A 22,662-nucleotide genomic window follows, 5' to 3' on the forward strand; every position below is an offset into this window, starting at 1 on the left:
CTGGAATACTCTTTTTCAAATTCTAAAGGTGGCAGGGGTAAAATACAGGGAGCGAAAGGCTATTTACAATTTGTACAGAAACCAGATGGCAGTAATAAGAGTCGAGGGGCATGAAAGGGAAGCAGTGGTTGGGAAAGGAGTGAGACAGGGTTGTAGCCTCTCCCCGATGTTATTCAATCTGTATATTGAGCAAGCAGTAAAGGAAACAAAAGAAAAATTTGGAGTAGGTATTAAAATTCATGGAGACGAAGTAAAAACTTTGAGGTTCGCCGATGACATTGTAATTCTGTCAGAGACGGCAAAGGACTTGGAAGAGCAGTTGAACGGAATGGACAGTGTCTTGAAAGGAGGATATAAGATGAACATCAACAAAAGCAAAACGAGGATAATGGAATGTAGTCAAATTAAATCGGGTGATGCTGAGGGAATTAGATTAGGAAATGAGACACTTAAAGTAGTAAAGGAGTTTTGCTATTTAGGAAGTAAAATAACTGATGATGGTCGAAGTAGAGAGGATATAAAATGTAGACTGGCAATGGCAAGGAAAGCATTTCTGAAGAAGAGAAATTTGTTAACATCGAATATAGATTTATGTATCAGGAAGTCGTTTCTGAAAGTATTTGTTTGGAGTGTAGCCATGTATGGAAGTGAACCATGGACGATAACTAGTTTGGACAAGAAGAGAATAGAAGCTTTCGAAATGTGGTGCTACAGAAGAATGCTGAAGATAAGGTGGATAGATCACGTAACTAATGAGGAGGTATTGAATAGGATTGGAGAGGAGAGAAGTTTGTGGCACAACTTGACTAGAAGAAGGGATCGGTTGGTAGGACATGTTTTGAGGCATCAAGGGATCACAAATTTAGCATTGGAGGGCAGCGTGGAGGGTAAAAATCGTAGAGGGAGACCGAGAGATGAGTACACTAAGCAGATTCAGAAGGATGTAGGTTGCAGTAGGTACTGGGAGATGAAGCAGCTTGCACAGGATAGAGTAGCATGGAGAGCTGCATCAAACCAGTCTCAGGACTGAAGACAACAACAACAACAACATCGCATGTAACCGCAATACAATACATAGTGTCACATAGCCCACAGTATACGTGCGTGGTTCGAAGAGCATTAGGATGAGTTTACTGTACTCCTCTGGCCACTACACTCCCCGGATTTAAATCCAGTCGAGAATATGTGCGACCACTTGGACTGGGCTGTTCGCACCATGGATTCTCGACCGAGAAACCTAGCGTAGCTGCAACGGCACTGGAGTTGGCATGACTCCAGGTCCCTGCTGGTACCTTCCACAACCTCACTGACTCTCTTCCTGCACGTTTCACAGCGTTCTACGGTGCAGAAGGTGGTTATTCTGGCTTCTGACAAGTGGCCACATTGGTGTGAATAGACAGTTTGTAAGTATAAATCGTCAATATTCACTTAAAGGTGTCGGATCTAACCCTCCAGATACGTTAGGACAGTTAATGAAATACGCACCGAGAGAGGTGGCGCAGTGGTTAGCACACTGGACTCGCATTCGGGAGGACGACGATTCAATCCCGTCTCCAGCCATCCTGATTTAGGTTTCCGTGATTTCCCTATATCGTTTCAGGCAAATGCCGGGATGGTTCTTTTGAAAGGGCACGGCCGATTTCCTTCCCAATCCTTCCCTAAACAGAGCTTGCGCTTCGTCTCTAATGACCACGTTGTCGACGGGACGTTAAACACTAACCACTACCTCTCAAATACGCAATTGCCGCAGATATCTGAACAATATAAAACAACTACGTGGGAATAAAGTAGCTGTTTTTCAAATAATAATCCAGCGTAAAGAAAGAAGTATGGTTCTGCATAATAGTGGCTATGTAGAAGTATTTTTAGCGTGTTTTGTCAATTATGTTTTACTTTCCGTACGATGTGGTATTATCACTGATTCACTGAAACAGTTCTCACGAATTTCCTCCGCAGTGACCAATCAAAAGAGGTCGACAGAAGTATGTGTAATCCTCAATTGAGTAAGAATTAGGCTGGGTCACTTTAACTGTTGTACACTGGAGTGAATCATTTAAATTTAAATGAAGCATATGAGCATTTTAATTATCTTCGTAAATATAAACCCAGCACAAAGAATTTTAGTGATAGACCCTAATCCACTATCCGCGGATTTTTGATTCCTTTATTAGTTCCGAAACATCTTTTCCTTCAAATCTCATATAGATTTGGGCTATTAAAGTTTCCTTCATGCAGATGTTTTTGGACTATGCAGCTGTTCGTGAAAACATTGTACAGTACTCCGTGCTTCACGTAATGGGCATTTCAGTACAGTCTAATAAATGGTTCTCAGTTGTATTTCGTTTACTTGATTACTTTCTATTTTCAAGAGTACATTAAGCTCTCATATTCTTAATTTTGTTTTTCTATAATTAACTGGTGTTTAATTCGATTATTCCTATTATAATTTCTCAAATGGGAATATGTCATTGTACGCGTCCGCTAAGGCGGTCGCAACCTGTGTCTTGTTTTCGTAGCAATGTAAGCCACTTGGCCTCTCGGACTGATGTTGTTCCTTGCAAGGTGAACGTACCAAGCGCTGGAGCGCTTTTAATTTTTAATTTTTGGCTTGAGTATGTCTACTCTAAACATTGAGTATTGCCTATTCGCAGTGTAACTATACAGTAAGTAACCTTTCTATGTTATGACACTTTTTAATCTTGGTTAATGTAACTGTAAAACTCATCTTTCTATGTATTATTTTATAGGGTTTTTAAATCTTCATTCTGATGAATACTCTCTTAGAGGTGTCGAAACCTTGGTAAATGTATTCAACAATTATCTGCATCAGGTTGGCTGTATTATTTCTCCATTGAAATATCTCCACTGATACCCTAATATGTTATTCTAGATGGAATGTGGTACTAGGAACGATGGGAATACATCAGTATTTTTGACAATTGGTAGTTTGTTACTCTAGATACACGTAAACTTCATATGAGAGTTGTAAAGTCCAAAATGACAGCACAAAGCGCAATAAATCTATCGTATCTTATTTATTACACAGGATTTAACCACTAAAACGCGTTTATTTTCTTGACATTTCCGCTTGTCGTCTCATATATACAGCTATTACTGGAAATAGAATTTTTATTTTGCAATTAAAGCACTGAAGCGCAAGTCTTGGTTACTTACGAGTAATAGAAATGGGCGTGTGCCATTTGTTACGTATTTTATTCATCTGACACCAATTATTTTCTGAAACAAGTTCCAAGTGTGAAAGAGAAGAATTAAAAAGTATTGCAATTACAAAATATAAAATTCAGTCACTGAAACATTAACTTTCGCAAATTCGCTTTTATATTTCTGTGTTTCAGTAATATATTTGCTGAAGGACACTTTCGCTTCTCTACTAGCTTGACAAGATATGGATGTCAGGAAAAACACTCCGTGTTTGCAGCTGTACCTCCATTATTCCACGGCACGACAGAACACTTTGTGATGGGACTATGCAGACATGTTCTGCGATGCCGAAATATAAGCCTGAAATCTGTAGGAATTTCTGACATTTGAATCTTGTATAAATCACTCAATCAGTACCACCTCCGAAGCTTGATCACATACGTTCTCCATGTCAGGAACAGGACAAAGTTATACAGTAGAAAGACACTAGACTTGTATTCGTCAGAGCACTGGTTCAAATCCTCCACCTGGTCATCTCGATAGCGGTTATCTTCAGCTTCCAAAAATCCGTTACTGGTGAATGCTAGGATGGACCCTTTGGATACATCACACGCAGTTTTCTTCTCTATGCTTCCTCAGTCGAAGCTTGTGCTCTGTCGTCGATGGTACTTGAAGCTCTAATATTGCTTTCATTTTTGTGTCGCGCTGGGTAAGCTTGAAATTGCGAATGCTACTTAGACGCTTCCATTTTCAGTCACGTTTATTATACCGAATAAATTGGTAGAAGTTAAAAGCTATAAGGCAAAACAGAGATTATAACTCCGACAAACAATTGACAACGTTGGGCGTAAAAGCTGCTCGAGATGAACAGGTGGGTGCAGGTGGGAAAGTAGTGGCGGACTGCATCAAACTCATCACAAGACTGACAAACAATAGGCAAGGAATGTTTCCGTAGTACCGGGTGATCAAAAAGTCAGTGTAAATTTGAAAACTGAATAAATCACGGACTAATGTAGATAGAGAGGTACAAATTGACACATGCTTGGAATGACATGGGGTTTTATTAGAACCAAAAAAATACAAACGTTCAAAAAATGTCCGACAGATGGCGCTTCATCTGATCAGAATAGCAATAATTAGCGTAACAAAGTAAGACAAAGCAAAGATGATGTTCTTTACGGGAAATGCTCAATATGTCCACCATCATTCCTCAACAACAGCTGTATTCGAGGAATAATGTTGTGAACAGCACTGTAAAGCATGTCCGTAGTTATGGTGAGGCATTGGCGTCGGATGTTATCTTTCAGCATCCCTAGGTATGTCGGTCGATCACGATACACTTGATACTTCAGGTAATCCCAAAGCCAATAATCGCACGGACTGAGGTCTGGGGACCTGGGAGCCCAAGCATGACGAAAGTGGCGGCTGAGCACACGATCATCACCAAACGATGCGCGCAAGAGATCTTTCACGCGTCTAGCAATATGAGGTGGAGCGCCATCCTGCATAAACGTCGTACGTTCGAGGAAGTGTTTAGCAGCCAGGCTGGGGATGATGCGATTCTGTAACATATCGGCGTACCTCTCACCCGTCACGGTAGCAGTTACAAAACCAGAATCACGCATTTCCTCGAAGAAAAAGGCCCGATAACGGTAGATGTGGTAACTCCAACCCATACCGTGACCGTGACTTTCTCGTCGTGCAATGGAGTTTCCACGACAGTTCTAGGATTTTCGGTAGCCAAAATTTTGCACTTGTGGACGTTCACAGACCCTCGGAGCGTGAAATGAGCTTCGTCGGTCCACAACACGTTACTCAACCAATCGTCATCTTCCGCGATCTTTTGAAACGCCCACTCCGCAAATGCCCTCCGCTTCACTACATCGCCAGGTAACAGTTCGTGATGCCGATGGATATTGTATGGATAGCATCGGAGGGTACGCCTAAGTGCCAATCAAACAGTAGTGTATGGAATGCCGGTGCAACGTGCGACTGCACGAGCGCGGACTTCCCCGTGCATAGATGAACCAGCTGCAGTCTCCATTTCTTCCTGAACTGTCTTAGCAGCATTACGCCTTGTGCTCATTCGGCCACTACGGGGTCTATCGTCTAAACATCACGTGGCTTCGAACTTCGAAATCATTCTCGACACAGCTGCATTTGTCAACGGACCTTTACCCGTTCGAATCCCCTTCCTATGGCGATAGGATCGTAACGCTGAACTAGCACATTCCCCATTCTGATAACATAGCTTCACTAAAGGTGCCTTTTCAGGTAACGTCAATACGCTGCGACTGCTGGCGCATCCGATTCTCTCTCTCATTACAGCTCCTTTTATACACGATTGTCATGCGCAGTCACTGACGTTTTTCTGTCCGGCGCCATCTGTCGGACATTTTGTGAACTTTGTTTTTTTTTGTTCTAATAAAACCCCATGTCATTCCAAACATGCGTGTAAATTTTTACCACTCTATCTACATTATTCCGTGGTTTATTAAGTTTTCAAATTTATACTGGCTTTTTGATCACCCGGGATATACGACACAATGACTTACTGTAAAATGCCCAGTAGGGATAGCAAGGTGTCGCCGAGACTTTGCGCGTCAAATTACGTAGGTTGGAACTTAAATAGTAGCAGCACTGCTGTGGAGACACTATGCAATGGAATCTACTGTTGTTGCTGACAGCACACGTTGTTGACATAGCTACCTTACCTCCGAGCAAATGGACTCGTCCGTCCCACGTCACCAGTGTGCGCGCAGTCGAGGGAAACACAGTCACTTGTGAGCAATTGGTCTGACGTAACGGTGTCACTATGTGTTCTAAACAGGAATGACGGAGCTGGATCAAGAATGAACTTGCCAGAGATCGTACAGCACGACAGTGTCATCAAGGTCTTCAAGCGGCGTGCGGGGAATCCGCATGGCCGTGCTGAACAGTGGCACGTTGGGTAAAAGCCTTCAACGAAGGTCGGCAAACTGTGGCGGACATGCATCTGGCAGGTCGTCCTAGCGTCTCTGAAAAAAAGAGCAAGCTGTTGCCGCGTCAGTGGACAGTGATCGACGCCATACAATTCGTGAGCTCGCCCACGAAACCGGATTAGCGCGTACGGCTGTTCTTCGCATCCTCAAGGAACGCCTGGGCATGCGAAAAATTGTATCACGATGGGTTCCGCATGGCTTGACGGAAACGCAGAAATAGATGGGTTAAGACGCTACTCAGCCGCACTTGGAGCGCTATGGGCGCCAAGGAGAGGCTTTCTTACGCCGTATCGTAACGCTGGATGAGACACGGGCCACATCGTACGAGCCAAAACTGAAACGCCAGTCCAACGAATGGCGTCATCATGGGTCGCCGCGAAAGTCGAAAGTGCGTCAGAGCCCCAGTATGGTGAAAAAAATGGCTCTGAACACTACGCGACTTAACTTCTGAGGTCATCAGTCGCCTAGAACTTAGAACTTATTAAACGTAACTAACCTAAGGTCATCACACACATCCATGCACGAGGCAGGATTCTAACCTGCGACCGTAGCGGTCGCCTAGCTCCAGACTGTAAGTATGGTGATTCTCGTGTACGACTGTACTGAACCCATTACATTCCTCCACGGCAGACCGTCAATGGATAGTATTACTGTGCATTTTTGGAGCACCACTTGCGAACTGCTTTACGAAAGAAGCGGCGACACTTTATGAGCAACCCACCCATCATTTTGCACGACAATGCGCGGGCGCATATAGCGCAATCTGAAAGAAAAGTAGTGGTCGGGAAAGGAGTGAGACAGGGTTGTAGCCTCTCCCCGATGTTATTCAATCTGTATATTGAGCAAGCAGTAAAGGAAACAAAAGAAAAACTCGGAGTAGGTATTAAAATTCATGGAGAAGAAGTAAAAACTTTGAGGTTCGCCGATGACATTGTAATTCTGACAGAGACAGCAAAGGACCTGGAAGATCAGTTGAACGGAATGAACAGTGTCTTGAAAGAAGGATATAAGATGAACATCAACAAACTCAAAACGAGGATAATGGAATGTAGTCAAATTAAATCGGGTGATGCTGAGGGAATTAGATTAGGAAATGAGACACTTAAAGTAGTAAAGGAGTTTTGCTATTTAGGAAGTAAAATAACTGATGATGGTCGAAGTAGAGAGGATATAAAATGTAGACTGGCAATGGCAAGGAAAGCGTTTCTGAAGAAGAGAAATTTGTTAATATCGAGTATAGATTTATGTATCAGGAAGTTGTTTCTGAAAGTATTTGTATGGAGTGTAGCCATGTATGGAAGTGAAACATGGACGGTAACTAGTTTGGACAAGAAGAGAATAGAAGCTTTCGAAATGTGGTATTACAGAAGAATGCTGAAGATAAGGTGGATAGATCATGTAACTAATGAGGAGGTATTGAATAGGATTGGGGAGAAGAGAAGTTTGTGGCACAACTTGACTAGAAGAAGGGATCGGTTGGTAGGACATGTTCTCAGGCATCAAGGGATCACAAATTTAGCATTGGAGGGTAGCGTGGAGGGTAAAAATCGTAGAGGGAGACCAAGAGATGAATACACTAAGCAGATTCAGAAGGATGTAGGTTGCAGTAGGTACTGGGAGATGAAGAAGCCTCCACAGGATAGAGTAGCATGAAGAGCTGCATCAAACCAGTCTCAGGACTGAAGACCACAACAACAACAACAACAACAACAACAACAACATGGCTGCTCTGTTGGGTCTATGGGAATGGGAAGTACTGCACCATCCACCATAGTCCCCGGACTTCTTGTGACTTTGATTTGATTCCGAAAATGAAGGAACCATTGCGCGGCATTCGCTTCATTACTGTTCCAGAGATTCGAAAGGCAGTAGACCACTACATTCGCACCATCAACAGAACAGGCTCTGCTAACGGTATACTACGCCTTCCACGTCGCTGGCAACGGGTTCTCTGCAACGCTGCTGACTACTTTGAAGGATAGTAACAGGTGCAAACATGTAACTCTTTTGTATCGCTTGTAAATAAATAGTTTCCACTATTTAGGTTCCAACTCTCGTATTTCGTGTAACGATAATCGATTTAAGCTGTAAGTGTCTTTTTAAAACAATATCAGAAGAAAGGTATGATAGTGTACTTTTTAACGCTCGTTCTGCTTCTGGCAAACGTGTTTTCGATCACATTCTTTGACTGTGCGGATGCACTAGAAAGCAGGTTCGTACGGGAGTAATGAAAATTTCTCAAATAATTTTAAACAGAATATTCGGAAAAGCTTCTCACAAATTTTAACCGACTGCATTTAGAAGAGATCCTGTCGTCTACAGATCAGGGTAAAATATCCCTCCAACAGGCAAGATTCTCTTTGATAGTAGATACATACATACATTCGGTTAATGTGATGCATGTTATAATGCACCGTTTTTAAACCATTATTAACGATGAATAATATTCTATTTATTGTCTGTTGTCTGTTTTTAACTGCACTCGGGAACAGCGAAATATATGTGTTACTTCAATCAGCTCTTTGTGGCGCTGTTAAATCTGTTCCGCAATTGCAGGCTCAAATAATACACAAAGAACTTCGTGACTACAAAGGATTCGTGTGTTTTCCACTTTTCCCGATTGCAAATTGTGCGATTTTACCATGAAACGAGTATTTCAACTAACTAAGCATTAATTCGCATCCTGTCGCATGATAATATAGACCGCGATATTAAAATAACAGCGCTATGATGAATCAGCAGCGCTGGTGATGGATGATTACTTTTTTATTTTTCTTTCGTTCTACAGGAATGAGCGAAGTCGACGACTGTAGCCATCAGGCATCACTGAATGAAATCTGGCCAGTCAGAGTCATTCATTCATCCGTAGGTTTCCATTGTTCACGTGACGTAGAAGAATCATATGTGGCACGAAGGCAAACATAAATTACCGTCGAAATGCAGTTCTGGTGACCTGTTTCTGTAGAGTACATCAAAAACTGTCATGAACGTTCTAAATTAAATATACTCGTAATTTAAATATTTCACTTGACACATAACACGGCTAAAATTGGTTATTAACAGAATGAATATTCTTTTTATATATAACAAAAAGGCCTTAAGCCCTTAAAGTTCTAAGAAAAAATTTTATACTCCGTGCGACTGTTAAAGTGGTTTTTCTCTTTAAAAAGTTTTGGAAATACCTGAAATGGAATTGTATTTTTTCCTGAATACAAAACCCCACCTATTTTTAAACTGTTGATAAATTACTTTGAGAGGTCTGGATAACCCACATTTCAACACGACTATAAACCATCGCACCATCTATATATCTTTTACGATTATGCCGGTGGGCAAACAACTTACACAAGAAGTTGTCTGACATCTATCGCTTCACCTCGGATGAATCTGTTGACACTGAACAAATTAATGTCTCAATAAAATACTGGAACGCTCTTTTTCTAGTAACTGACCTGTTAGTGGTCAGGTAACGCCCGCTGTTGCAGCCGATGTCCTGACCTAACATCACAGCGGTATTCCATTATCATTTATAAACGATCCTAACGAAAAACTAAAAAAAATATACTTTCAGTGTTTTTATAACTAAACGACACACAGCACCTGGCATACTGCCACAAATGGCTACGTATTACACCTTTATGCATTATGAGGTCCCATCGTTTCTAAGTGGGTAACAAAGTATTTTATACAGTGGGGACAAGAACACCACTGAAAAAATTAGGTATATTTTTCAAAGATATTTTCTAAATGTTTTGATATAACAAAGCCATGACTCTGGTGGTTCGTTACTGAGTAATTAAATTCTCTTTATATCTCCATTGCACTGAATATACGTACCTATACAGCAGTGTAAATCCAGACGGTATACACTGTGTGTCTTGGTTAGAAATAAACGTGATCCATTCACTCGTGGTACTTGGCAGTTATGTGGTAGCTTTCATAGCTGCTGCAGTGCATTGTAGTACACCATTTCATTTGTGAACTGACACGGCTTCTCATAAGAAGTGACTTATTTTATTTCCTCTGAACTCTTTAGTTTAATCCCCTAAATTTCTTGCGTGTTTGTTTATTATCGGGTACAGTGCCGCGTTTTAAAAACTGTCTAGGATGTATTACCGCTGTCTTCAGTATCGATAGGAACTGTGATTGTTGTGTTCTGAAGAGAACTCAGGTGGTGATTCTTCAGTCACAGTTCCAGGCTGTGGTGGTTCTGGTTACGCAGCTTGAGGTTGTCACCGATGGGCGTGGTCATGTGGGAGTTCGTTCCAAGGGGTGGCAGGCAGCAAAATACTTTACAGGGTTTCAATCACAGAGCCTCCCTGGTTCGTCTGAGGACAGATTTCGGGTGCTGTCTGTGTCTAATAAACATTCTGAACCAGATGCTGTTGCTTGCTCTGTTCCAGAGGAAGCCCCTCGGCCTGCAAGATCTGGGCAGTAACAGAGGTTGGGATTACTAGTAATTGGGAACTGCACCGATAGGCACATAATGGGACCCTTATGGACACTGCTGCCAAGGAGAGGCAGGCATTCAGTGTGCACTCTGTGTGCTTACTGGGAATAGTCATTCTAGTTGTAGAATGGGTGCTTCTGGGTGTCCTGAAGAGCAAAGTGTGCACCCAGCTGCATGTGGTAGCTTATGTCGGTACTAATGATATATGTCACTCTGTATCGAAGGAGATTCTCTCCGTTATTGGGCGGCCAGTTGAAGTGGTAAAGACTGCCAGTGTTGCTGCGAGATGAAGGTAGGGCTCACTTTCTGTAGCATGGCAGGTAGGAGACGAAGTACTGGCGGAAGTAAGGCTGTGAGGACGGGGCGTGAGTGGTGCTTGGGTAGCTCAGCCGGTAGAGCACTTGCCCGCGAAAGGCAAAGGTCCCGAGTTCTAGTCTCGGTCCGGCACACAGTTTTAATCTGCCAGGAAGTTTCATATGAGCGCACACTCCGCTGTAGAGTGAAAATTTCATTCTAGAAACATCCCCCAGGCTGTGGCTAAGCCATGTCTCCGCAATATCCTTTCTTACAGGAGTGCTAGTCCTGCAAGGTTCGCAAGAGAGCTTCTGTGAAGTTTGGAAGGTAGGAGACGAGGAACTGGCGGAATTAAAGCTGTGAGGACGGGGCATGAGTCGTGCTTGGGTAGCTCAGCCGGTAGAGCACTTGACCGCGAAAGGCAAAGGTCCCGAGTTCGAGTCTAGGTGCGGCGCACAGTTATAATCTGCCAGGAAGTTTCATATCAGCGCACACTCCGCTGTAGAGTGAAAATTTCATTCTAGAAACATCCCCCAGTCTGTGGCTAAGCCATGTCTGCGCAATATCCTTTCATTCTAGCAGTAATCATGTTCAACTATTCCCCATTGATAAACTGGGCAATGTTCACGGCTCAGTGTGAGTATGTGAGCACTAAATCCACTGGATGTGGTGGAAGTAGTGGCCTCTGTTTTGCCTTGCTGGTTTAGACAAAAAAATATCAAAAATCACAGCCCCTACAGCAAGGAATAGTAACCTGTAAAGTAAAAAAACGAGCTATCGCTTTGGTTTCTTTCAATTGTAAAATGCTATAACACTTCGTTGTAGTATAAGCTAAACTACTTTAGTGTCCGGAACTGTAGGAAAAGGGCGCTCACCCCGTGCCCTTCGTCCTCGTCGTGGTGCAGCTGGTGGCGGTAGGCGGGCTCCACGATCTTGTACTCCGCGTTCTGGTAGCTGGCGGCGGCCGGGCTGTGCTCCTGGCCGTGGCTGGCCGGGGCGGGCACGGCGACTGCCGCTGGGGGCGGCTCGTGGTCCTCCAGCTGCTCCTCCTCTATGGGTTTGGGCTCCTCCGCCGGCCGCGAAGGCAGCAGCGCGCCGAACGGCTGCAGCGGCGTCGCGTGGTACACCGGCGTGCGCGGCTGGTGGCCTGCAGCAGCGCGCAACCACCACTGTCACTCACGCAACACAGGCAGCGGCTGGTATAGAAATACAGGGTGTTACAAAACGGTATGGCCAAACTAGCACGAAACATTCCTCACACACAAAGAAAGAAAATACGTTATGTAGACACGTGTCCGGAAACGCTTACTTTCCATGTTAGAGCTCATTTTATTACTTCTCTTCATGTCACATTAATCATGGAATGGAAACACACAGCAACAGAAAGTACCAGCGTGACTTCAAACACTTTGTTACAGGAAATGTTCAAAATGTCCTCCGTTAGCGAGGATACATACATCCACCTTCCGTGGCATGGAATCCCTGATGCGGTGATGCAGCCATAGAGAATGGCGTATAGTATCACAGTCGTCCACAATACGAGCGCAAAGAGTCTCTACATTTGGTACCGGGGTTGCGTAGAAGAGAGCTTTCAAATGCCCCCATAAATGAAAGTCAAGAGGGTTGAGGTCAGGAGAGCGTGGAGGCCATGGAATTGGTCCGCCTCTACCAATCCATCGGTCACCGAATCTGTTGTTGAGAACAGTACGAACACTTCGACTGACATGTGCAGGAGCTCCATCGTGCATGAACCACATGTTGTGTCGTACTTGTAAAGGCACATCTTCTAGCAGCACAGGTAGAAAAAATGGTTCAAATGGCCCTGAGCACTATCGGACTCAACTTCTGAGGCCATTAGTCCCGTAGAACTTAGAACTACACTCCTGGAAATGGAAAAAAGAACACATTGACACCGGTGTGTCATACCCACCATACTTGCTCCGGACACTGCGAGAGGGCTGTCCAAGCAATAATCGCACGCACGGCACAGCGGACACACCAGGAACCGCGGTGTTGGCCGTCGAATGCCGCTAGCTACGCAGCATTTGTGCACCGCCGCCGTCAGTGTCAGCCAGTTTGCCGTGGCATACGGAGCTCCATCGCAGTCTTTAACACTGGTAGCATGCCGCGACAGCGTGGACGTGAACCGTGTGTGCAGTTGACGGACTTTGAGCGAGGGCGTATAGTGGGCATGCGGGAGGCCGGGTGGACGTACCGCCGAATTGCTCAACACGTGGGGCGTGAGGTCTCCACAGTACATCGATGTTGTCGCCAGTGGTCGGCGGAAGGTGCACGTGCCCATCGACCTGGGACCGGACCGCAGCGACGCACGGATGCACGCCAAGACGGTAGGATCCTACGCAGTGCCGTAGGGAACCGCACCGCCACTACCCAGCAAATTAGGGACACTGTTGCTCCTGGGGTATCGGCGAGGACCATTCGCAACCGTCTCCATGAAGCTGGGCTACGGTCCCGCACACCGTTAGGCCGTCTTCCGCTCACGCCCTTTTATCGTGCAGCCCGCCTCCAATGGTGTCGCGACAGGCGTGAATCGAGGGACGAATGGAGACGTGTCGTCTTCAGCGATGAGAGTCGCTTCTGCCTTGGTGCCAATGATGGTCGTATGCGTGTTTGGCGCCGTGCAGGTGAGCGCCACAATCAGGTCTGCATACGACCGAGGCACACAGGGCCAACACCCGGCATCATGGTGTGGGCAGCGATCTCCTACACTGGCCGTACACCTCTGGTGATCGTCGAGGGGACACTGAATAGTGCACGGTACATCCAAACCGTCATCGAACCCATCGTTCTACCATTCCTAGACCGGCAAGGGAAATTGCTGTTCCAACAGGGCAATGCACGTCCGCATGTATCCCGTGCCACCCAACGTGCTCTAGAAGGTGTAAGTCAACTACCCTGGCCAGCAAGATCTCCGGATCTGTCCCCCATTGAGCATGTTTGGGACTGGATGAAGCGTCGTCTCACGCGGTCTGCACGTCCAGCACGAAAGCTGGTCCAACTGAGGCGCCAGGTGGAAATGGCATGGCAAGCCGTTCCACAGGACTACATCCAGCATCTCTACGATCGTCTCCATGGGAGAATAGCAGCCTGCATTGCTGCGAAAGGTGGATATACACTGTACTAGTGCCGACATTGTGCATGCTCTGTTGCTTGTGTCTATGTGCCTGTGGTTCTGTCAGTGTGATCATGTGATGTATCTGACCCCAGGAATGTGTCAATAAAATTTCCCCTTCCTGGGACAATGAATTCACGGTGTTCTTATTTCAATTTCCAGGAGTGTAGTTAAACCTAACTAACCTAAGGACATCACAGACGTCCATGCCCGAGGCAGGATTCGAATCTGCGACTGTAGCGTTCTCGCGAGCACAGGTAGAGTATCCCGTATGAAATCATGATAAAGTGCTCCATTGAGCGTAGGTGGAAAAACATCGGGCCCAATCAAGACATCACCAACAATGTCTGCCCAAACGTTCAAGGAAATCTGTGTTGATGACGTGATTGCACAATCGCGTGCGGATTCTCGTCAGCCCACACATGTTGATTGTGAAAATTTACAATTTGATCACTTTGGAATGAAGCCTCATCCGTAAAGAGAACATTTGCACTGAAATGAGGATTGACACATTGTCGGATGAACCATTCGCAGAAGTGTACTCGTGGAGGCCAATCAGCCGCTGGTAGTGCCTGCACACGCTGTACATGGTGTGGAAACAACTGGTTCTCCCGTAGCACTCTCCATACAGTGATGTGGTCAGCGTTACCATTTACAGCAGCAACTTCTCTGACGCTGACATTAGGGTTATCGCCAACTGCACGAAGAATTGCCTCGTCCATTGCAGGTGTCATCGTCGTTCTAGGTGTTCCCCAGTCGCGAGTCAGAGGCTGGAATGTTCCGTGCTCCCTAAAACGCCGATCAATTGCTTCGAACGTCTTCCTGTCGGGACACCTTCGTTCTCGAAATCTGTCTCGATACAAACGTACCGCGCCACGGCTATTGCCCCGTGCTAATCCATACATCGAATGGGCATTCTAAACATTGCACTCACTGCAAAACCACATTCGTGATGAACACTAACCTGTTGATACTACGTACTGATGTACTTTAGAGCAATGAGTCGCATGTCAACACAAGCACCGAAGTCAGCATTACCTTCCTTCAATTGGGCCAACTGGAAGTACAGTACGTACTGACGAAACTAAAATGAGCTCTGACATGGAAATTAAGCGTTTCCGGACACACAACATCTTTTCTTTTTTTTGTGTCTGAGGAATGTTTCCTTTAAGTTTGGCCGTACCTTTTTGTAACACCCTGTATAGAGAACAACAGCAGCCCTATCACACATCCCTGAGGCACTCCTGACGATATTGTCTCTGATGAACATCCGCGGTCGAGGACAACATACCAACATACTAGGTTCTATTACTGAAGAAGTCTTCGAGCCACTCACATATCTTTATACTTCACTCAAGTTCGTTGCGTTTTTTTTCTATTATTTAAGAAGTCTTCGAACCACTCACATATCACCATGTATAGACAAATACGCTGAGATGACAAAGCTCTTGTCACAGCGATATGCACAGACACAGATGGCTATAGTACCACTTGCACGAGGGAAAAAGGACAGTGCGCTGGCGCAACCGTCCTTTGTACTTGAGTGATTCGCGTGAAAACGTTTCCGACGTGATTATGGCCGCTCGACGGGAATTAACAGACTTTGAACGCTGAGTCGTAGTTGAACCTAGGCGCATGGGACTCTCCATTTCAGAAATGGCTAGGGAATTCAACGTTCTGAGATCCACAGTGGCAAGAGCTAGATTAGATTAGATTAGTACTTGTTCCATAGATCATGAATACGATTCGTAATGATGTGGAACGTGTCAGGTTAATAAAAGGTGTCTATACAAGATCTTACATTACACAAAATATTACATGACACTTAATATTTTTAATTTTTTTGTGGGGGTTTTGGAAATTACCCACTTATTATATCCAAAAATTCATCTAATGAGTAGGAGTTGCCATTAAGAAATTCTTTTAATTTCCTTTTAAATACTATATGGTTATCTGTCACACTTTTCATGCTATTAGGTATGTGACCAAAGACTTTCGTGGCAGCATAATGTACCCCCTTCTGAGCCAAAGTTAGATTTAACCTTGAGTTTCGAAGATCATCCTTTCTCGTAATGTTGTAGCCATGTACACTGCTATTACTTTTGAATTCGTTCGGATTGTTAATAACAAATTTCATAAGTGAATATATATATATATATATATATATACACTCCTGGAAATTGAAATAAGAACACCGTGAATTCATTGTCCCAGGAAGGGGAAACTTTATTGACACATTCCTGGGGTCAGATACATCACATGATCACACTGACAGAACCACAGGCACATAGACACAGGCAACAGAGCATGCACAATGTCGGCACTAGTACAGTGTATATCCACCTTTCGCAGCAATGCAGGCTGCTATTCTCCCATGGAGACGATCATAGAGGTGCTGGATGTAGTCCTGTGGAACGGCTTGCCATGCCATTTCCACCTGGCGCCTCAGTTGGACCAGCGTTCGTGCTGGACCTGCAGACCTCGTGAGACGACGCTTCATCCAGTCCCAAACATGCTCAATGGGGGACAGATCCGGAGATCTTGCTGGCCAGGGTAGTTGACTTACACCTTCTAGAGCACGTTGGGTGGCACGGGATACATGCGGACGTGCATTGCCCTGTTGGAACAGCAAGTTCCCTTGCCGGTCTAGGAATGGTAGAACGATGGGTTCGATGACGGTTTGGATGTACCGTGCACTATTCAGTGTCCCCTCGACGATCACCAGAGGTGTACGGCCAGTGTAGGAGATCGCTCCCCACACCATGATGCCGGGTGTTGGCCCTGTGTGCCTCGGTCGTATGCAGTCCTGATTGTGGCGCTTACCTGCACGGCGCCAAACACGCATACGACTATCATTGGCACCAAGGCAAAAGCGACTCTCATCGCTGAAGACGACACGTCTCCATTCGTCCCTCCATTCACGCCTGTCGCGACACCACTGGAGGCGGGCTGCACGATGTTGGGGCGTGAGCCGAAGATGGCCTAACGGTGTGCGGGACCGTAGCCCAGGTTGATGGAGACGGTTGCGAATGGTCCTCGCCGATACCCCAGGAGCAACAGTGTCCCTAATTTGCTGGGAAGTGGCGGTGCGGTCCCCTACGGCACTGCGTAGGATCCTACGGTCTTGGCGTGCATCCGTGCGTCGCTGCGGTCCGGTCCCAGGTCGACGGGCACGTTCACCTTCCGCCGACCACTGGCGACAACATCGATGTACTGTGGAGACCTCACGCCCCACGTGTTGAGCAATTCGGCGGTACGTCCACCCGGCCTCCCGCATGCCCACTATACGCCCTCGCTCAAAGTCCGTCAACTGCACATACGGTTCACGTCCACGCTGTCGCGGCATGCTACCAGTGTTAAAGACTGCGATGGAGCTCCGTATGCCACGGCAAACTGGCTGACACTGACGGCGGCGGTGCAAAAATGCTGCGCAGCTAGCGCCATTCGACGGCCAACACCGCGGTTCCTGGTGTGTCCGCTGTGCCATGCGTGTGATCATTGCTTGTACAGCCCTCTCGCAGTGTCCAGAGCAAGTATGGTGGGTCTGCCACACCGGTGTCAATGTGTTCTTTTTTCCATTTCCAGGAGTATATATATATATATATATATATATATATATATATATATATATATATATATATATATGTTTATTTATTGTGAGACTACAGTGAAGATCTCTAGCTCTTTAAATAAGTGTCTGCAGGATGATCTTGGATGAGCTCCAGCAATTATTCTGATTACACGCTTTTGTGAAATGAACACTCTTTTACTCAATGATGAGTTACTGCAGAATATGGTGCCACAGGAAAGCAGAGAATGAAAATAGGCATGGTAAGCTAATTTGCTGAAATATATACATCGCCAAAATTTGCAATGACTCTCATAGCATAAGTAGTTGAACTCAAACGTTTCAGCAGATCCTAAGTGTGTTTTTTCCAGTTCAAACCTTAATGAACGCATACACCTAGAAATTTTGAATATTCTACCTTAGTTACCGATTTCTGATCGAAGTCTATATTTATCAATGGTGTCATTCCATTTACTGTGTGGAACTGTATATACTGTGTTTTGTCAGAGTTTAATGAGAGCCCATTTGTAGAGAACCACTTATTAATTTTCTGAAAAACTTCGTTTACAATTTCACCAGTTAATTCTTGTCTGTTGGATGTGATAGCTATACTTATATCAACGGCAAAAAGTACCAGCTTTGCATCTTCGTGAATACAGAATGGCAAGTCATTAATATATATTAAGAACAGCAAATGACCGAGAACCGAAAGTTGCGGCACCCCACTCTTCATTGTTCCCCAGTTTGAGAAATCACCAGATTTTTGCGTATTATGTGAACTGCTTATTTGAACTTTCTGCGCTCTTCCAGTTAGGTATGATTTAAGCCATTAGAGCACTATCTCATTCATACCACAGTACTTGAGCTTATCTAGAAGGATTCCATGATTTACACAATCAAAAGTCTTTGATAGATCACAAAAAATCCCAGCAGGTGACTTCCGGTTACTCAGAGCATTTAACATTTCATTAGTGAAAGTATATATAGCATTTTCCGTTGAAAAATCCTTTTGGAAACCAAACTGATATTTTGTTAAAACTTTATTTTTACAAAGGTGTGAAGCTACTCTACAATACATTACTTTTTCAAAAATTTTGGATAAGGCAGTCAGCAGAGAGATTGGGCGGTAGTTGTTCACATCAGACGTATCCCCTTTTTTATGCAGTGGTTTAACAATGGCATACTTCAGTCTATCTGGCAACATACCCTGCTTCACAGAGCTATTACATATGTGTGACGAGAACACCAAATTTCAGGCGCTATCTATCACCATGAACACCACAGTGGCCGAAGGACTTCACTTAACGACCGAGAGCTGCGGCGTTTGCTTAGAGTTGTCAGTGCTAACACAGAATCAGCACTGCGTGAAACTACCGCAGAAATAAACTTAGGACGTGCGACGAACGTATCCGTTAGGACAATGTGGCGACATTTGATGTTAACGGGCTGTAGCAGCAAACGAATGACGCGAGCGCCATTACTAACAGCGCAACATCGTCTGCAACGTCTCTTCTGGGCTCCTGACTATACCGTTTGGATCCTAGACGACTGGAAAACCGTGGGTTGGCCAGAGGAGTCCCGATTTCAGTTGGTATGGGCTGAAGGTAGGGTTCGACAGTGGCGCAGACCTCAGAAAGCCATGGAGCCAAGTTGCCAAGAAGGCACTATGCAAGCTGGTGGTGGCTCCATAATGGTGTGGGCCATGTTTACATCGAATGGAATGGGTCCTCCGGTCCAACTGAAGCTATCATTGGCTGGAAATGGTTATGTTCGACTACCTGGAGACCATTTTATGGCATTCATGGACTTCATGGCAAGAAACAACGATGGAATTTTTATGAGTGATAATGCGTCTCCGCGTTGGTTTTGTTCACGACTGGTTTGAAGAACATTCTGGACAATTTGAACGAACGATTTCGCAACCCAGGTTGCTCGACATGACTACAATTCGACATTTGTGGGACATAATCTAGAGGTCAGATCGTGCACAAAATCGTGCACCGGCAACACTTTCACAATGATGTACGGATATAGAGGCGGCATGGCTCGACATATCAAAATTGCAGGAATAAAATAAAAGGAGCGGAAGGTTAGCTACAACTTGCACAGAAACGATCCTATCGAAGGTAATGAAGACAAGCAGTACCTGAGAAGAAAGAGAGAGAGAGAGAGAGAAACTGAGTTATAGTCTGGTCCATGTATTATACTATCTGTGTATTACGTAAGCGGAAAGGAAGCCAAAGACGAGTTTGGAAAGGAAGTTAAACTCCAAGAAAAAGAAGAAACAAAACCTTTATTGTTTGCTGATTTCACTGTAATTCTGTCAGACACAGTATATAACCTGGAAGATTAGTTGAACGGAATGGGTCGTGTCTTTAAAAAGAAATTAAAAGAATAACACGAACATAATCAAAACAGTGCCAATGGAATGTATTTCATTTCAATCAGGAGATACTGGGGGATGATATTTGAAACGGAGATGCTGAAAATAGTATATTTTTTCTGCTGTCAGAGGAGCGAAATAACAGACGATGGCAGAAGTAGAGAGGACGTAAAATGCAGATTGCCCGTACCAACAAGAGATTTACTGACAAAGAGACATACAAATATATCGACATCTATATATAAGAGTTAGGAAGTCTTTCTGAAGGTATTTGTCTGTCGTGTGGCTTTGTACGAAAGTGAAATGCAGAAGAAAGACAGCAGGCACAATAAGAGAATGGAAGCTTTTTAAATTTGGAGCTACACAACAAAACTGAAGATTAACTGAGCAGATCGAGTAACTGATGAAGAAGTAGCGGATTTAAGCACTTCCTGTTACCCTTGATTGCTATAGTATTATAAGGGGTGATCAACAATTTCAGTTTGAGGCCTTGCTACGGCGTATATGCAACGTAGCGCGACTTCGATGCGGGTATAGAAGCCAAGGAATAAATGTGGCATTCGTGTCTTTACAACTCGCGTGCGGTAAATGTGGAAACGTCAGCTATGGCGACTTTATTACCAAATGGGAACAGGACGAATGTGTTGTTATTTCCTTCTAAGTTGCTGAATGACAAACACAGGTAGAACCCCTTCGGAGAATGAACAATGCATGTGGGAAATCCATCGGAGAAAGAACAATGCGAAAACCACGGTGCTGGTCGTGATTCAAAACAAGACCCCTTATGTCGCAAATATCATAACGCAGAAGTTAGGACAACTAAAGTGGGAGACATTTGAGCTGCTTCCCTATAGTCCAGATCTCTCCCCTCGCGATTATCAAGACTTTGGTCTCTTAAAATGTGCAGCAGGCGGTTACGAACTTTTTCACGTCGCAGGACACGGTGTTTTACCAAACGGTATCTTCAGTCTGGTGCATCGGTAGTATGATTGCCTGAATGATCACAACAGTTTTGCATAACTGACATACCGATTCTGGACTGTACGGACTACAAACGATTACTTTTTGATCTCCTCTTGCAGTAGAACAACTTTCAAAGGTTAAACTAAGATACTGGCATTCCATGGTAAGAAGCATTTAAAAATAACAATAATAACTGATGACAAACCACTAGAACAGATAACTACACTCATGCTCATAAATTAAGGATAATGCTGATACATGATGAAACAGCGCGCTGGTGGGCGGTTTGCGGGTTTAAATCACCTCGGGGTATGACCATTCAGTGCACTTGACATGCAGTCGTCGCACGGTGGCGCTGGCAGCTGTCCATATACGCAGAGGTGTGTTGGTGCATGTTACAGTACGGTGCAGCGAGTAAGTGTACAACGTTTTCAGACGTGCTAATGGTGACTGTGTTGCAAATGGCTCAAAGAACGTATATTGATGACGTTATGAGGGGTGGAATACTAGGGTGACTGGAGGCTGGTCAAACACAGCAGGTCGTAGCACGGGCCCTCCCTGTTCCACAAATTGTGGTCTCAAGATTATGGCAACGATTCCAGCAGACAGGAATTGTGTCCAGGCGCTACAGTACGGGACTTCTGCAGTGTACAACATAACACCGATAACTCACCATCAGTGCCCGCAGACGGCCACGGAGTGCTGGAGGTAGCCTTGCTCGGGACCTTACCGCAGCCACTGGAACAGTTGTCTCCAGACACACAGTCTATAGACGACTGGACAGACACGGTTTATTCGCCCGGAGACCTGAAAGGTGCATTCCACTGACCGCTGGTCACAGGAGGACCCGTAAAGCATGGTATCAACAACACAGTACATGGTCATTGGAACAGTGGTCCCAGGTTATGTTCACAGACGAGTCCAGGTATAGTCTGAACAGTGATTCTCGCCGGGTTTTCATCTGGCGTGAACCAAGAAGCAGATACCAACCCCTTAATGTCTTTGAAAGAGACCTGTATGGAGGTCGTGGTTTGATGGTGTGGGGTGGGATTATGATTGGTGCACCTACACCCCTGCATGTCTTTGCCAGAGGAACTGTAACAGGTCAGGTGTATCGGGACGTCATTTTGCACTAGTATGTCCGCATTATCAGGGGTGCAGTGGGCCCCACCTTCCTCCTGATGGATAATAACGCACGGCCCCACCGAGCTGCCATCGTGGAGGAGTACCTTGAAATAGAAGATATCAGGCGAAGGGACTGGCCGGCCTGTTCTCCAGACCTAAACCCCACCGAGCTTGTCTGGAACGCTCTCGGTCGACGTATCGTTGCACATCTTCAAACCCCTACGACACTTCAGGAGCTCTGACAGGCACTGATGCAATAATGGGAGGTTCTACCCCCGCAGCTGCTCAAGCACCTGATCCAGAGTATGCCAACCCGTTGTGCGGCCTGTGCACGTGTGCAAGGTGATCATATCCCATATTGATGTCGGGGTACATGCGCAAAACAGTGGCGCTTTGTAGCACATGTGTTTCGGGGTGGTGTTCTCAACTTATCACCAATACCGTGGACTTACAGATCTGTGTCGTGTGTGTTCCGTATGTGCCTATGCTATTAGCGCCAGTTTTGTGCAGTGCCACCTTGTGTGGCACCACGTTCTGCAATTATCCTTAATTTATGAGCATGAGTGTACTTTTAAATACCTAGCTTGTGAGATCTCATACATT

General features: G+C 45.1%; 1 protein-coding gene across 1 annotated transcript in view; it reads right to left on the reverse strand.

Annotated features, from left to right (window-relative positions):
• Positions 1-22,662, reverse strand: part of LOC126273245 (pro-resilin-like) — a 114,968-nt gene that overhangs the window by 72,254 nt on the left and 20,052 nt on the right. The window contains exon 3 of the mRNA XM_049976789.1: positions 11,763-12,034. Within this exon, the coding sequence (XP_049832746.1) occupies positions 11,763-12,034 (272 nt within the window). The remainder of the gene's footprint in view (positions 1-11,762; positions 12,035-22,662) is intronic.

Source organism: Schistocerca gregaria, chromosome 5, assembly GCF_023897955.1.
Source record: "Schistocerca gregaria isolate iqSchGreg1 chromosome 5, iqSchGreg1.2, whole genome shotgun sequence".
Taxonomy (NCBI): Eukaryota; Metazoa; Arthropoda; class Insecta; order Orthoptera; family Acrididae; genus Schistocerca; species Schistocerca gregaria.